The sequence below is a fragment of the Acomys minous genome, assembly GCF_964271855.1.
Source record: "Acomys minous genome assembly, chromosome: 15".
Classification (NCBI taxonomy): Eukaryota; Metazoa; Chordata; class Mammalia; order Rodentia; family Muridae; genus Acomys; species Acomys minous.
This window is the reverse complement of record NC_140497.1, coordinates 72,279,331-72,296,130: the sequence shown is the minus strand read 5'-3', so window position 1 is coordinate 72,296,130 and position 16,800 is coordinate 72,279,331. Positions and strand designations below refer to the sequence as shown.

The following is a 16,800-nucleotide window of genomic DNA, read 5'->3' as shown; positions in this document are numbered from 1 at the left end:
TTTCTGTGTAGTCTAGGCTGTTGTGGGACTCTTGGTCCTCACACTCAGCCTCACTTAGTATTGTGATTGTAGTGATGGGCCATGGGACCTCTTTGGAAATAATTTTTTTCTTTTCCTTTTTCTTTCTTTCTTTTTTAAAGCAGGGTCATGGTCTAGTCCCACCTATACGAGGCATGCTATGTACTCCATATTGGCATTGAATTCATAGAGGTCTCCCTGTATCTGTGGTGGAATCAAATATGTATGATACCAAGCCTGGCAATTATTGCTACTTTTAGTGACAATTGAATTGAGAATTGAAAATGAATGAGAGCAGGAAAAAAGGATGAATGAAGTTTGTAGAATATTTTCTCATTGGATGCCTCTCTCATTTCATGAAACTATTTTTTCTTTTATTTAGAGTGTTCAGAATTTGGTTTTGGTTTTGGGGAAAAACAAAGTGAGAACGAAAAATGTAGTTGTTAAAAAAAAAAAGAAAATGTAGTTATTGGAACAAAAGGCTCTGCTTCTTTATATTATAAATATACAACTAGGTCTTTATACCATTAATATTAATTAATGTCAGTGTTAATTCAGACAGTGTGCAGATTTACTGAATTCCATTAGCATCTCTTCTTATTTGACAGTGATATCTTTTTTTAGGGTCATGTGAAGGTGGTGCGCTACTTAGTGAAAGAAGTGAATCAGTTTCCATCAGATTCAGAATGCATGAGGTATATAGCAACCATCACTGATAAGGTAATATGGCATTCAAATTCACCATATGTATGAGTTGGGAATTACTTTTCATTCATACAGGTTTCACACCAGTAAGACTCAATGGGAGAAATAAAGTCTAATATTAACTTTTATTTATATAGTACTTATAAACTTTTAAAAGATTTACCTGGATTTGTAATTTATTCTGAAAACAAGCTCAGAAGATCCTTATTCTCAAGCAAGAAAACCTAGATACCTTGGACATCGCAGAATTTGTTATAGCTGTCAATGTGAGGATTGGTGGCAGAGCAGTTGCTTAACTTGCTATGGCCCTGCGTTCTGTCCCTGCCATGACTCAGTTCTGCCCAGTACTTTTGGCTTGAGTTTTGGCAGATATTGGGACGATTAAATAAATCCTATAAAACATCAAATTGATGGTGTGTGTATGTGTGTTTGAAATGTCTTTATATATGCCTTTGAAAATGGAGGAGGCTACCAAGTGTGGTGGCACACACCTTTAATCCCAGCTCTCGGGAGGATTGCTGTGAGTTCAAGGACAGCCTGGTCTACAAAGCTAGTCCAGGACAGTCAGGGCTACACAGAGAAACCCTGTTTCAAACAAACAAACAAACAAACAAACAAAACAAAAAAAGAAAATGAAGGAATCAAACAAATCTAGAAAATATTTTGTTGCCTGATAGTAAGCAGCTCACCCCTTCCTTCAATTTTATTTACAGTAACTAGTTTATTGAATTGACTCATAATTTCTATGGCAATTCACATTATGTAATATTAGGATTTTTTTGTGTGTGAGGAGTTGAGGTAGATTAAAATATTGTAATTGTATTTTGGAATTCTTAGAAAAGGGAAATAGATCTGGCTGCCCTCGAACTCAGAGAGCACCTACTTCTGCTTCCCAAATTCTGGGATTAAAGGTGTGTGCTACCATGCCCCAGTAATAGTTTTTCTTTTTCACTTTTATTTGGTTTGTTTGGCTTTTGGTTTTTTGAGACAAGGTTTCTCTGTGTAGCTTTGGCTGTCCTGGACCCACTTTGTAGGTCAGGCTGGCTTTGAAATCTGCCTCTTGCCCTCCTGAGTGTTGGGATTTACAGGCGTGGGCCACTGCACCTGACTGGAGGTAATATTTTTACTGCTAGACTTATTTATATTGTGTGTATGAGTGGTTTGTCTGCATATAAGTACATATACCACGTGCGTATGCAATATGTTTCTTATCAAATTAAAGGCCTAAACTAGTTTCTAATTTTGAAAATGGGATGCTCTTTCTTGTGGTTGTTTGGAAATGTACAGTTTGTTATCTGCTCCTTACTCCCCCACCCGCACACCCCAGCCACTTTTTAAGTACTTTAATGAAGATCATGTTTTTAGGACTCTTAAGTTTGAGTTGTTTTTTGAGGCTGGAAACATCTCCAATTTTCCATTGCAGGAGATGCTGAAGAAGTGTCATCTTTGTATGGAGTCAATAGTACAAGCCAAAGACAGACAGGCTGCTGAAGCAAATAAGAACGCTAGCATACTGTTAGAGGAGCTAGACCTGGAAAAGGTAACGGAAGATTTGCAGTGGGGCTCTTCTGCTCTTTCTCCCTGAATTCATAGTCTGTCCACGGTGTTTACTTTTGTCCTCTGTTAATACTAATTTCTTTGTCTCTAACTTGTCACAAATGGTAGTAGTTATTGTTTAAGTGTTTACCAAAGCTGTTTTTCGTAGTGGTGCACATCTTTAATCCCAGTGCTCAGGAGGGAGAGGCAGGAGGATCTCTGCGAGTTGAGGCCAACCTGGTCTACAGAGTGAGTTCCAGGACAGCCTGGCTGTTACACAGAGAAACCCTGTCTCCAAAAAACAAACAGAAAAATAATAATTTTGATTTGTAGCACAAGGGGAAAGTGTGTGTGTGTGTGTGTGTGTGTGTGTGTGTGTGTGTGTGTGTGTGTGTGTGTGGTGTGATTTTTTTTTCCCGTTTGTTTGTAATTTTAACAAAATTTTATTATAGGGATCACATAGACCTGGAAGGAAGCATATATTCTATCTACATTTTAGTCTTATTTCAATTAAATTTCTTTTAATTCTCAACTACAACCCTAAGCTCTATATTTTATGCATTGCCAATAAATTTATCAAATGCCACATCTACTACAAGGCACAAGTGACAATTTCAGACAGTTTGACTTGTATGTTGAGTTTGTCTTTAATACAAGGTACTGATCCCAGGCCAATCTTGAACTTGGTAAGTATGTATCCTAGGCTTATCTCAAACTAAAGATTCTCTGCGTCAGCCTCAGTGTCTTGAAATTATATACATAGTAACATGTCCATCAGGTTGTTTTAAGTGAAAGCATATCTTACATGTTGCTTTCTCAGGTAGAGTGAAATACTTGGGCAGTCCCTGGCTCCTCTGTGCTCCTCTCTTATGGCAGCTCTTTTTTATACCTATATATTCTAGGTTGTTTCAATATGGTATTGAATAGTTTGAGATCCAAATTCTGCTGTTAACTTCTTTATTTTTTAAGATTTATCTTACTTGTCAGAAGAAGGCATCAGAACCGTTGGACTGTAAGTTAGAACCAATTTTGAGCTGCTTATTCAAAAGATACAGTCAAAAAGAGGGTAGAAAGCTCTGAGTGGTAGAGAGCTTGTCTGGTTTCCAGATGGTTCCCACGTCAGCGTCTAGCAGTACTACACCGCTCCTCCCAAGCTTCCTTCTGAGAAGTGTCTTTACTGCCTAATATTATTTCCTTCCCCCAAGCAAGGCCTTGATCAGTGTTGGATGTGTCTTCAGCCCTTTCTACCTGTTTTCATGTTTGCTATCATCTAATATAAGACCCCGTCTTAAAACCAAAACAAAAAGGCCAACCAACAGCAACAACAAAAAGAAAGACAATAACTGTTTAGCCAAGATACATTTGTACCTATGATGATGTCTGCACATTATATTACATACATAACAAATTTACAACATAATTGTAAACTATTAATCCAGAAAGTAGCTTAAGAAAGATGGACGTGGTGGTGCATACCTTAGCCCCCCCAACCCCAAAAAATGTGTAAAAAAAGAAAAGTAGCAAAAAAAAAAAACCTCAGTCATTAATTTCTTTTTTCTTTTATTAGTTTAATCCATGAAGTAAAGAAAAATACATTATGGCTTAAATTAAAAATCTAGTATGTTACTGAAAGTTTTTTTAAAGTTATTATGTATTTTTTTTGTTATTATGTATTTTATAATTATTTATAATTAACATATTAAAGAATTGTATGACCTTGTAAAAATCTGCCCACAAGCACTGTTCCTTACCATTCTCTACAGTTTTCAAAATTTGTTTCATGTTTTAGGGCAGTGACTCACTATACACCCTGGCTGGCCTCAAACAGCTGACTGTGTGGACCAGGCTGCTCTCAACTTATAGAGAGCAGCCTGTCTCTGCCTCCCAAGTGCTGAGGCGCATATGCCTCCATACCTGGCTTCAAAGGTAGTTTTAAAAAGTTAAGTGCTGGCCTGGACTTGATTCCTTTAATCCCAGCACTTGGAAAGCGAGGACAGGTAGATGTCTGGGTTTGAGGCTAACCTGGTCTCCATAACCAAAGGCTATATAATGAACTCCTGTCTCAAAAACAATAAAATACAAGTTAAAATTGCTTTATAGGTTACATTGTCAGTCCCTGATGGCCATTCTTTGTTTTGATCATCTTGGATCTTCTTGAATGTCCTTAGAAGCCCTACTGTTTTATTTTCCCTCCATGCTACCTTCCTTTGTCTTTTCAGTTTTGAACATTCGTTTTGTTTAAGTTTATTTAAGGTTGCAGATAGTCCAGTCTGTCCTAAGAGTGGTTGTATAACCGAGGCTAGCCTTAGATTTTGATTTCCTAAGTGCTTGGAGTATAGGTGTTTGCCATCATAACCTGGCTGTAACATGTCTAACATTTGATTTTACCTAGCTCTCTCCACCAGTACAAAGTATATGCTGTAGAATGGTTGATACTCAGTAAACTGTGTTGAATAAATAAATTCATAGTATTTATTGAATAAACAAAAAGTATTTACACATTGTGAAAGTGTACTTTTTAGTAAATGTAATGCAGATAAATCTCTCATACTTGCTATTCCCTCTCAGTGGCTGGGTGCTGGTTTTATGCCATTGTGATTGAGGGATTCTACAAGTGGTACTCTTGAAGCAAGAGGATCAAAGGTTGAGGCCAAAATGTTTGTTTTTGTAGGATATTAGCAATTTGAGTTATGTTCTTGACAGTAGGTATACATATATACAATTTGTTGAGATTGGATCTCGCCCTTTAACCCAGACTGGCCTCACTCCATATCACCACCCCCACCACCCCATATTTTTTTTCTATAAATGTCCCTAACTTTTTAAAATGTGTATGGCTGGCTGTATGTACAGCCCCTTCCCTAAACTTTTAAGATGCAACATGAAAACACCAGTCCCCCATCCGAGTGCATGTGTGCCATGTGGTCATCGCTCCTTTCCCTTCTGCTGCCTCTTCAAACTGTAGAATCATTTACATCACACTGTCCCTTCACAACTCCTTGCTCCATTTTAGCTTACATCCTCTACCCCGGTAAAATACATGTTTTTAGAAAAGGAAAATTAATTCTAACTGAACAGCTTTCACTTTGCACATGGTAATGTTGCAGCCTTTCATGCTTGGTAGTCACAGTTTCCTCCTGTTTGTGTGAGTTTCACACCATTGCCTTCTACAATCAGCTGTTGTAATTTTGGATCAAAAGCCTCCCTGCCTGGGACTGGACTTGTTCAAGTGGCTTCTGTGGTTTTTTTTGTTTTTTGTTTTAATTCCCCAAGCAACACAATCAAATAACTTCATGTCATCTGTATTAACGTGAGGTTGTATGCAGGCATTATGCTATCTAGAAGGGATGTGTGCATCCTAGTATTTTAGTGCTGATGAAGTAACAAAGTGGTTTTTTTTTTTTATTCCTTTACTATGGACCAGTAGTTACAACACTGCGTTCCTGTTTTAATTTAGTCTCACTCACCCACATCATTTACTCCCACCCCTGTCCTCTTTTAACCTTTAATAAGACTTCATATTACATCAGAAAGCAAATTGTAGCATCAAAAGAACAGTTCCAGAAATCTTCTCCACTCTCTGTAGCCACCCAGGAATACTTTCTGCCTGGCCAGGGACTAGATACTTTTAATAACCACGTACACCCCTATTTGTGCACTAAATAATCTGGTGTATCCTATTCATTGTTGGAACATTCTTCCTTTTTGATATATTATTTTCCTTGTTTTCTGTATCACCATACAGTTTTATTTCGAGACGTCATCGTCTGTATATCTCTGACCCTCCTTCATCCTGGGATCCTAGGTGCCTTGCTCTCTAGGAACTTCTAAGTCAAAGGCTACATATTCAACCTTTGAGGGGAAAAAAGGGAAACAACTTTTTAAAAATGTGTGCATATATGTGTGGCTATATGATTGCATGCTATGTATGCACAGGTGCCCACAAATTTAATCCCCTGGAGCTGGAGTTTCAGGTGTCTGACATGGGTGCAGAGAACCAAGCACAGGTTCTTGGGAGGAGCAGCAAATATGCAGTCTTTTTTTTTTTTTAATCTAACTCCAGTAGGTATATTCCCCAATTGGCTTTTCATCTCCTTGGTAGGGTGTTCACACCCTGGGGGGTAGGGGTGTCTCCTTTGCTGATTCTTTACTTTTTGCTTTTTTTTCCCCCCCTCCTTCTTTTGGTTTTGGTTTTATAGCCATGGCTAGTCTAATATGCATTCTGTAGCCATTGTTGGCCTTTAACCGTGGCAGACCTGCCTTAGCTTCCAGAGTGCTGGAGTTACAGGTGTATGAAATAAAATAAAGCCCGACAAGTTTTAAAACAGAAAAAAATTTAAAGGCTCTTAAATACCCTAAGTGTGAAGTGTTAAAAAAAACAAACAACTTTTACTATTTCTAAAATTCATTTTCTACTCTTGTCAGCTCCACTAGTTTACTTGAATACACCAGGTACAATTCTGCCTTATAACTTGCACATTGGTATTCTGTTTCTACTTGAAATATTGAATATCTTGTACCTTCATACAACTTACATCACCCTACTAAAATCTATGTGGGGCTAGTGATATGGCTCAGCAGATAGATAGAGATACTTGAAGCCAAGGCTGACAGGCAGGGTGTTTATGCCAGAGCACAGACGGTGTCGGGAGAGAACCAAATACGACATTGTTCTATAACCTCCACTCAACCATGCTGACAAGATAAATAAACCAGTGAATAGAGAAACATTTTAAGCAAGCAAAATCACCACCTGCCCCCATACTTATAGTTTGTTGTTGTTGTTGTTTAAGGATTCAGTGAAGTATGATTCATAAATAGTTAGAAGATGGACTATCGAGCTGTTGACAGCACTGGTGCTCTTCTAGAGGATACTCGGGTTCATTTCCCAGCTTGTACATGGGAGACTACAACTGTCCAGTTCCAGAGCAGGGAATCTGGTGCATTTTTCTAGCTTCCTTGGGTACCAGCACTTGTGCAGTACCCAAACCTAACACAAGGGCAAAATACATAAATTCAGAAGAAACTTCTGTATCCAGCAGGTAGACCTTTGTTATGTCCTGAGTAACAGCATGCATATGACAACTGTTCATTAAGGCACATAGTGATGGAATAAAATACATGACATTTAAAGATGGATGGTGGTGGTGCAGTCCTTTAATCCCAGCACTCAGGAGGCATAGGCAGTTAGATCTCTGAAGTTCAAGGCCAGTCTGGTATACAGAGAAAATTGGAGGACAGTCAGGACTGTTACCAGAGAAGCCGTATCTCAAAAAACAAAACAAAAATTTAAGGAAGGAATCTAACTCTATGATAATGTTATCACAGTGTGTGATTGCTAAGGACAACACACACAGCCCTGAAGCATACTAGGCAATAAAGTGTTTCTCTTGAGTTCAAGGCAGGACAGCCAGGGCTGTTAGACGAGAAGCCCTGTCTCAAAAAAGGAAACAGCAGCAAAAATATATGGTATTTCGCGTAAAAGTTTGAGCAGCCATGAATTTTGGTTTTTTTGCTGGAATCAATTCCCTTAGGAGACAGTTAGGCTTCCTACATTATCACCTTCATACAGGCCCCAACCTCTTCTCTTCATATAGGTTTTTTGCCATGCCTAGCACAATATCAAGTTAGCAACAATCTTTCTTTACAGCTAGGTGATGTCATTTACCTCTGTAATCCAGCACTTGGGAGGCATAGACAAGAGAAGAGGGAGTTTGGTGTTAGTTTTGGCAACAGAGAGAGTTTGAAGCCATCCTTGGCTGTGAGATCCTGCCTCAAGGAAACAAACAGAAAAGAAATGCTAAATATTCAGGCTTCTAGGCTTTTTGGTTTTTTTTCTTTATACTCTTTGTGCTAGTGGAATGGTTTATTGAGGAAGCTGGCCTCCCACTTTCCTGCCTGCCTCCACACCTGGAGTGCTGAGGGTACAGATAGGAGTCACTGTAATACATGGGGGTATTTTTGCTTTTTAAACATGTATTCAAGGGCTGGGCATGGTGGCGCACACCTTTAATCTTAGCACTCAGAGGCAGAGGCAGGCGGATCATTGTGAGTTCAAGGCCAACCTGGTCTACAATGTGAGTCTAGGACAGCCAAGGCTACAGAGAGAAACCCTGTCTTGGGGGTGTGGAGAATATATTCAAGGGGGCTAGAGAGATGCCTCAGAGATTAAGAGAGCCACCTGCTCTTCCAGAGGTCCTGAGTTCAATTCCCAGCAACCACATGGTAACACAAAGCCACCTATAACATGATCTGATGCCCTCTTGTGGCATGTAGGTGTCATGCAGCTAGAGTACTATATACATAATAATAAATACATCTTTGAGTTCAATTCCCAGCAATCGCATTTTGCCTCATAGACATCTATAACAAAATCTGGTGCTCTCTCCTAGCATGCAGGCATACATGCAGGGAGAACACTAGATACATAATAAATAGATCTTTAAAAAAGAAAGAAAGGAAGGAAGAAATGTATTCAGCCGGACAGTGGTGGCGCACACTTTTTTTTTTTAAACGCCCTTTACTCTTTTTTTTTTTTTTAAAGATTTATTTATTATTATGTATACAGTATGCTGGCTGCACATACATCTGCAGGCCAGAAGAGGGCATCAGATCACATTATATAGATGGTTGTGAGCCATCATGTTGAGTTGCTGGGAATTGAACTACAGGACCTCTGGAGGAGCAGTCAGTGCCCTTAACCTCTGAGCCCTCTCTCCAGCCCCCGCCCTTTAATCTTAAGTCCAGTCCTTGTCTTTTTTTATACTTACCTCTCCGAAGTGATCAAAACCAGACAGGAAAACCACGAGTCTTGTTCAAGAGGATTCAAGTAACTGATTGCTGGCTCCCTTTCTTTCCTCTTCCAGACTTAGCAGGAAATTATAGTCCCTCCACCCTTTTAAGTAATGGAGAGTGTCATCTATTAGTGGCCTTGATTGGTTTGTTTTGGGACTGGCTTTGCTATGTAGGCTAAAATGACCATGAAGTTGCATTCGGCAGAAGTCTTACACCAACAAAGAGAAACAGTCCCTCTTTTCCTACTCTTTAGACTGGAGCTTTTGTACTTCCAGGAGACCAGCAAAAACTTTGAAAGCGTACTGTGCAGTATGCTTGTGTCACCCATATCCTCCTAATCTGTTTCCCTTTTCAAAAATGAGATTTCTATTTCCCTCAATAAAAACTAAGGATAGGCCGGGCGTGGTGGCGCACGCCTTTAATCCCAGCACTCGGGAGGCAGAGGCAGGCGGATCGCTGTGAGTTCGAGGCCAGCCTGGTCTACAAAGCGAGTCTAGGACAGCCAAGGCTACACAGAGAAACCTTGTCTCAAAAAACCAAAAAAAAAAAAAAACAAAAAAAAAACTAAGGATAGTTCTTATCTGTAGCTGTGAACCATGGTGTTGTGCGCTTGGCCAGCTAAGACCCAGACATATATGTAAAGTTAGGACAGTTTCTGAAAAAGACTTGTGCTGGTGCTAGAGCTGTGTAGAGTGCTCTCCTGGCAAGCACAAGGCTCTGGGTACAATAGGACTAAAGGAGGAAAGGAAGCTGAAAGCACAATCAAAGGAGGAAATTAATTCATATCTATAATGCTAACTAACTCTCAGGAAGTTGAAATAAGATGCCACAGAGTTCTGGCCACAGAGGGGATGTTTTTATTTTGTGTTTGTTTGGAAGACTGACTTTGCAGCAAGAGGCACAAAAGAGAAGTTAGATCATTTTTTTAAGAGGCTTCTACTCAAATGAAATATGTTTGGCTGTACTACAGAAAAGAGTTTTAGGACCAACCAGTATGCACTAGAATTGGAGTTTAATAAAAGCAATGGGCTTCCTGGGCATGGTGTTGTACCCCTGTAATCCCAGCTTTCAGGGAGGCAGAGAGGCAGGCAGATCTCTATGAGTTCAAGGCCAGCCTGGTCTACAAAGTGAGTCCAGGACAGCCCAGGTTACACATAGTAATCCTGTCTCAAATAAAACCAAATAAACAACCACCACCAAAAACAGCAACAAGGAAAATCTTTGCATGCAACTTACTACTTTAAAAATGGTCTAGAGCTCAGATACTGTTCTGCCTGTGCCGTTTACTATGCAGATTACTGTTCAGGTGTGGTTACATGTCATGTTTCCAGCAGTAAGTTGAATCCAATGACTTTTAATTTGAAAGCTTCCTAATTGCCTTGTAATAAATGACAGTTATGTGCCTACTTTTATTCAGAGTGATCCTAGTATTGCATTTCTCTCTTATTTATCTATTTTTACCAGTTGAGGGAAGAAAGTCGAAGGCTGGCTTTGGCTGCCAAAAGAGAAAAGCGAAAAGAGAAGAGAAGGAAAAAAAAGGAAGAACAAAGAAGGAAATTAGAAGAAATTGAAGCCAAAAATAAGGAGAACTTTGAACTCCAAGCTGCTCAAGAAAAAGAAAAACTTAAAGTTGAAGGTATTTTTCTGAGCTGAACATCCATTTTAAGGCTGCAGACCAAACTGTACATAGCTGCACCTAGTAGCTGAAATTCATTTACTTGATAGGCCGAGATTAAAGATCAGGTTCAAGTCCTGTGTGCGATCTATAATGAGTTCAAGGCCCGGTTGTGCAATTTGGTAAGATTCTTTCAGAAATTTAAGGGTACCACCATGTAGCTCTTCTAACTTCTGTTTGTGGTGAGCTAGGTCTTCAAGACAATCCTTGGTACTAAAAAAAATTATTTAACCTAGGCACAGTGGTGTCCCATTTGGGAAGTGGAAAGCAGGAGGGTCAGGAGTTCAAAGTCCTCCTTGGCTACAAAGTAAGTCTGTGCCTAAGACTCCTGATTACAGTTCCTTTAAACTGGATGTGGTGGTGCCTATTTATAATCCTAGCATTCAGAGACTGAGGCAGGCCAAGTAATGAAGGCAAGGCTAGCCATGAGCGTACAATAAAACCCTGTCTCCTGTCTCCCCCAGTTTTTGCATTCAGTGTCTGAGGACCAAAGACCAGTGTGCTTGTTTAATTCATTGACTCATTCCCCAACTTTTTGTTTAGTTTTTAGTTTGTTTATGTTTTGTAGTTCTTTGGTTTTGAGATCCATTTGTTGTTCTTAGCTCTGACTAGGGTTGCACTCTTAAAACCTCTTAACCCAACCTTTCAAGTAGCTTGGATTATGGACATTTTCTTCAGTTCTTATTTTCAAAACGTTTGGGTACATGTGCTTAGTCTTTCTCTTTATTTGGACTGTTTACAGGTAAACATATGCATTGTATGTAATCGCATATCATACTGAGTATTTTCCCTTCAATTGACATATATTCATAGAAACATTGCTACACTTAAATTAATAATTTTATGTAAAATGTAATACATGATTCATGTGAATACTATTAAATCAGTCTCATCAGTGAATGACTAATTCAATATTGTTGCTTTTCCAGAAGAACCTGAAGTCTTGACAGAGCCTCCAAGTGCCACTACCACCACTACCATAGGAATATCTGCTACCTGGACTACTTTGGCAGGTTCCCATGGTAAAAGAAATAATACCATAACCACCACCAGTTCAAAGAGGAAAAACAGGAAAAACAAAATTACTCCAGAAAATGTTCAAATCATATTTGATGATCCACTACCAATTTCATACAGTCAGCCAGAGAAGGTGAATGGAGAGTCCAAGAGCAGCAGTACCAGCGAGAGTGGGGACAGTGACAACATGAGGATTTCCAGCTGCAGTGACGAAAGCAGTAACAGCAACAGCAGCAGGAAGAGTGACAATCATTCACCGGCTGTGGTCACTACTACTGTGACCAGCAAGAAGCAGCCGTCCGTTCTTGTTACATTTCCAAAGGAGGAGAGAAAATCCGTTTCTGGCAAGGCTTCTATAAAGTTAGTTCCAAGTTCTGCTTTTACTGGTGTCGTGTGAAAATTTCTTGTGAAACAAGTAAAATAAATATTTTTGTATGGTAAAGAATACTGAGATGTTGTTAAGATTTTATGCTGAGAAAATAAATTTTTTTCCCCATGTAATTTTTTGTGATTGTTAAACTTAACTTATGAGAAGCATTGATAGTGAAGCAGGGCATGGTGGCTCATGCCTGTAATCTCAGCATTTGGGAGTCTGAAGCAAGAAAAATCACAGATTCGAAGCCAGCTTGGGCTACATGTTGACTTCATTGTAGGGTGAGCTATGTAGCAAGACCCTGTCTCAGAAAATAAAACATTGATGTGTAGTTTCACAGTGTTATATTCTGCCCCCTGTATATTCTCAAAACTGGCTCTTTGTTGTTGCATGTTAACTAGTAGAAAAGTTATAAACAAGATCTTCATTTGTTCTCTCTAATTAAATAAACTTAAATAATAAGCTATGTAACATGTTACCTTTATCATTTATAATTTCCTGTGCATCTGTTCATTATTAATGTACTTTCCCTCCTTTATTAAAGATTGTCAGAGACTGTCAATGAAGGGACCAGTAATTCTCTGTCAACTTGTACAAAATCTGGTCCGTCTCCTCTTTCCTCTCCAAATGGGAAGTTAACAGTAGCAAGTCCTAAACGTGGGCAAAAGAGGGAAGAAGGATGGAAGGAAGTCGTGAGGAGGTGAGTGATTATTGGTTTATATTGCAGCTAGTTGCCTCCCATCATTCCCAGGGTTGCAGATCAACTCATGTCGCCAAATCAGATCTCATCAACAGACAGCTTTTTGGTATTTCATATGCCAAAAAAGTCAGTGTTCAAAACAAGATTGAGGCATCATGGCAGGTGCCTTTCATCCCGGTGCCCGTCTTAAAAAGTAGTAAGCACTGAGAAAAGATGCACTTCTCACGAAACTCTCCTTTTCCTGTCACGGGGTTGGACCCAGGGCCTCTACCATGCAGGTGAGTGTACTTCATGCTTGAGCTATATCCCCAGCACAGTTTTTATGTTTTTATTTTGAGAGAAGGTTCCACATTGGACTAAGTTGTCCTTGAGCTTCTGATCTTTGTCTTCAACTCAGTGCTTGGATTATAGGCATGGATCACCACAGAGGGCTCATCTTCCATCTCAGATGGTCCTCATAAGCCTCGGCCTGCTAAGTGCTAAAGACCACAGGCATGTGTCAACACATCAGGGGTTACTCATCCCCCCCCCCCCCCAACTCCCTCCACCCTACCCTCACCCCACCCTGCAACCGTTTTCTTTTCAGGGTCTCACTGTGTAGCTCCAGGTAGCTTGGAGCTCTTTGTAGAGCAACCTGGTGTTAAACTGTTAAGAAAGCTGCCTACTTCTGCCTCCTGAGTGCTGAGATTGCCACCATACCCAATTCACCTCTATGAAATTTTCTTAAATTGACTTGTTAGAAACTTACATTATCTCCTTTTTTGTCTTTCAGCACTGGGGATAAAACCAAGGGCCTCGGTGCTAGGGAAGTGCTCTGCCACTGAGCAATCTCAGTGGCATCTATATACCCATCTATATACCTTTAACTAATTAGAAGATTTAAAGTTGAAATGTGCCAAGCCCTGGTGGCGCATGCCTATAATCCTGACTCTTGGACAGTTGAAGTCTGGAGGACCCGTTGTAGTTCAGTGTTAGCTTCAGTTACACAGCGAGTTTCAGGCAAGCCTGGTGTTTGAGATTCTCGTGTTCGCATTACAAACAAACAAGTAAAATTGTAATTTTTATGGGCTGGAGAGATGGGTTAGTAGTTAAGACTACATGCTTATCTTCTGAAGTACCTGAGTTCAGTTGCTAGCACCCATGTGGGACAGCTCACAGATGCCTGGAACCTGAGTTTGAAGAGATTAGACACCATTTTCTAGCTTCCACGGGCAGCTGTGCACACACGACATCCAGTCACATAGGCACACACAAATTTACCACTTCCAAGTTGTCCTGTGACTTCCACATGTATTTCCTGACACGTGCATCACCACTACTACTACCCCTCCACTGATAAAATACAAAAACCCTTGTAATTTTGCAAAGCCTGGCGTGATAGTTTATACTGGTAATCCAAGCACTTGAGAGTTGGTGACAGGAAGATTGTTTGACTTGGAAGCCAGCCTGACATGAGAGGGTGTCGTACATAGCCCAGATAGGCCTTGAATTCACTGACAACTGAGCCTCCTGCCATCAGCTCCCAGGGCTTAGCAGGCTAACCTAGGGGTTTTTTGTTGTTGTTGTTGTTTTTTTGTTTTGTTTTGGTTTTTTTTGTTTTGTTTTGTTTTCCTTTTAATTTCTACTAGGCTTTTCTTTTTCCTCACATGAATCTACTGAATTATGTGTGTAGATAATCAAATGCTTCTGAAAATGTCAGAGAAACAAGAATTTTCATAACATTCTTTAAGACAATTCATTATAAATAAACAAGTTAAACAGAAAGGTGCCTACAAAATGTCTTTCTTTGACCTTTAGGCAAAATTAGATCTTTAAACCATCCCTCTTGCTTTGCATCACCAGGATTTGCAGGGATAAAATAAGATGATAGTCAATAAAGCAAACAGTGAGATAAAAAGCTAGGCTAAGGCAGCATCTATTTTATTTTATTTTTATTTATTTATTTATTTAGTTATTTAGTTATTTATTTATTTTGGTTTTTTTCGAGACAGGGTTTCTCTGTGTAGCCTTGGCCATCCTGGACTCACTTTGTAGACCAGGCTGGCCTTGAACTCACAGCGATCCGCCTGCCTCTGCCTCCCGAGTGCTGGGTTTAAAGGCGTGCGCCACCACGCCCAGCTTCTAAATGTGTTGACCTGGCAAGCCTGGAACTCAGAGACACTCACCTGCTTTTGTCTTGAGGGTACTGGGAATAAAGGAGCCTTGTGTTTATCTGAATTAAGAGTAAATAAAAAGCCTGGCATGGTAGTGCACACATGTATTCCTAGCACCCAGGCAGAGCAGGTAGGTCACTGAGTTCGAAGCCAACCTGTTCTACAAAGCCAAGGCGCCAGTACAGCCAAGACTAACATAGAAAAACAACAAACAACAAGCTGCTTGTGGTGGTCCACACCTTTAATCCCAACACTTTGGTGGCAGGCCAAGTTCTGCTTTTCTGTCCCGTCAAAGCTACATAATGAGATCTGTATTTATCCTGTATTTAAATAAAACGGCTGAGTGTGGTAGTACACACCTTTAATCCCAACCCTCAGGAGGCAGAGGCAGGCGAATAGTTTGACCAGGCCAGCCTGGTCTACAAAGTGACTCCAGGACAGCCAAGGCTACACAGAGAAACCCTGTCTCAAAGATGAAGAAAAAGTGGGCTGGAGAGATCACTCAGAAGTTGAGAGCACTGGCTGCTCTTCCAGAGGTCCTGAGTTCAGTTCCCATCAACCAGATCATAGCTCCCAACTGTCTATAATGTAGTCTAATGCCGTCTTCTGGTATGCAGGTGCGCATGCAGGCAGGGCACTGTATTCATAAAAATAAATCTTTGAAACAAAAAGAATAAATATAGGAAGCTTATTTAGTCAATTCTCCATTTATAGTAAGATCCTCAATAAACTTTATTATTTTCATTATAACTACTACTAATGTTTTGTCTCATTTTGTTAATTTATCTTTGCAACTTTTAAACAGGTCAAAAAAAGTGTCTGTTCCATCGACTGTGATATCCAGAGTGATTGGAAGAGGTGGCTGTAACATCAATGCTATTCGGGAATTCACTGGTGCGCACATAGACATCGACAAGCAGAAGGACAAGACTGGAGACCGCATAATAACTATAAGGCAAAGCTCGCTTGCTTCTTTGTCTTATTTTCCTTAATATTATTTCTTATGTGTACAGCATCCTGCCTGCATGTGTGCCTGCCTTCCAGAAGATTGCACCTGATCTCATTATAGGTGGCTATGAGCCACCATGTGGTTGCTAGAATTGAACTCAGTTATTCAGTGGGCTGGAATCATTTTGGGGTGTGTGTGTGTGTGTGTGTGTGTGTGTGTGTGTGTGTGTGTGTGTGTGTTCATGTTCTCATGGCCTGTCACTCTATCTTACTCTCACGAGATAGTATCCCTTGGTGAAACTGAAGCTGACGTTAGTTATACCCAAGTTTTATATGGGTGTTGAGAATTTGACTTATGTCTTTATCCTTTGTACAGCAAGCATTCTTACCCATTAAGCTATCTCCCCAGCTCTTATGTTTTTCAAAGATAATAACTGTATGAGTGTAGTGACACAGGCCTTTAATCCCAGCAGAGGCAGGTAGACTGACCTCTAGGATCAAGGTCAACCTGATCTTAATAGTAAGTTCCAGGACAGCCAGAGCTATGCAGAGTGATAAGGTAGCTCCACTCCCACCCCACTACACCCCCCCCAATATGTGAGTGTTTGGGAATATAATCATTTCCAGGGCTTTTTCTAATTCGTATATTCTCTTTTTTAGAGAAAATAATATATAAGAAAAATATGTGTATGTATGCGTGTATACACACGCACATATACACATATATATACACACACACTTTATTTTCATTTTTCCTGAGACAGGGTTTCTCTGTAACTTCGGCTGTCCTGGACTTCCTTTGTTGACCACGCCTGCCTTGAACTCACAGAGATCCACCTGCCTTTGCCTGGGATTACAGGTGCATGCCACTATGCCTGGC

General features: G+C 40.0%; 1 protein-coding gene across 8 annotated transcripts in view; it reads left to right on the top strand.

Annotated features, from left to right (window-relative positions):
• ANKRD17 (ankyrin repeat domain 17) overlaps positions 1-16,800 on the top strand; it is a 143,527-nt gene that overhangs the window by 106,400 nt on the left and 20,327 nt on the right. For 7 of the 8 annotated variants that reach the window (XM_084758429.1, XM_084758428.1, XM_084758434.1 and 4 more), the window contains 6 exons: positions 643-738; positions 2,147-2,263; positions 10,519-10,690; positions 11,659-12,106; positions 12,664-12,819; positions 15,778-15,927. In XM_084758429.1, the coding sequence (XP_084614555.1) occupies positions 643-738; positions 2,147-2,263; positions 10,519-10,690; positions 11,659-12,106; positions 12,664-12,819; positions 15,778-15,927 (1,139 nt within the window). The remainder of the gene's footprint in view (positions 1-642; positions 739-2,146; positions 2,264-10,518; positions 10,691-11,658; positions 12,107-12,663; positions 12,820-15,777; positions 15,928-16,800) is intronic. The other variant, XM_084758430.1, reaches the window with a different exon arrangement.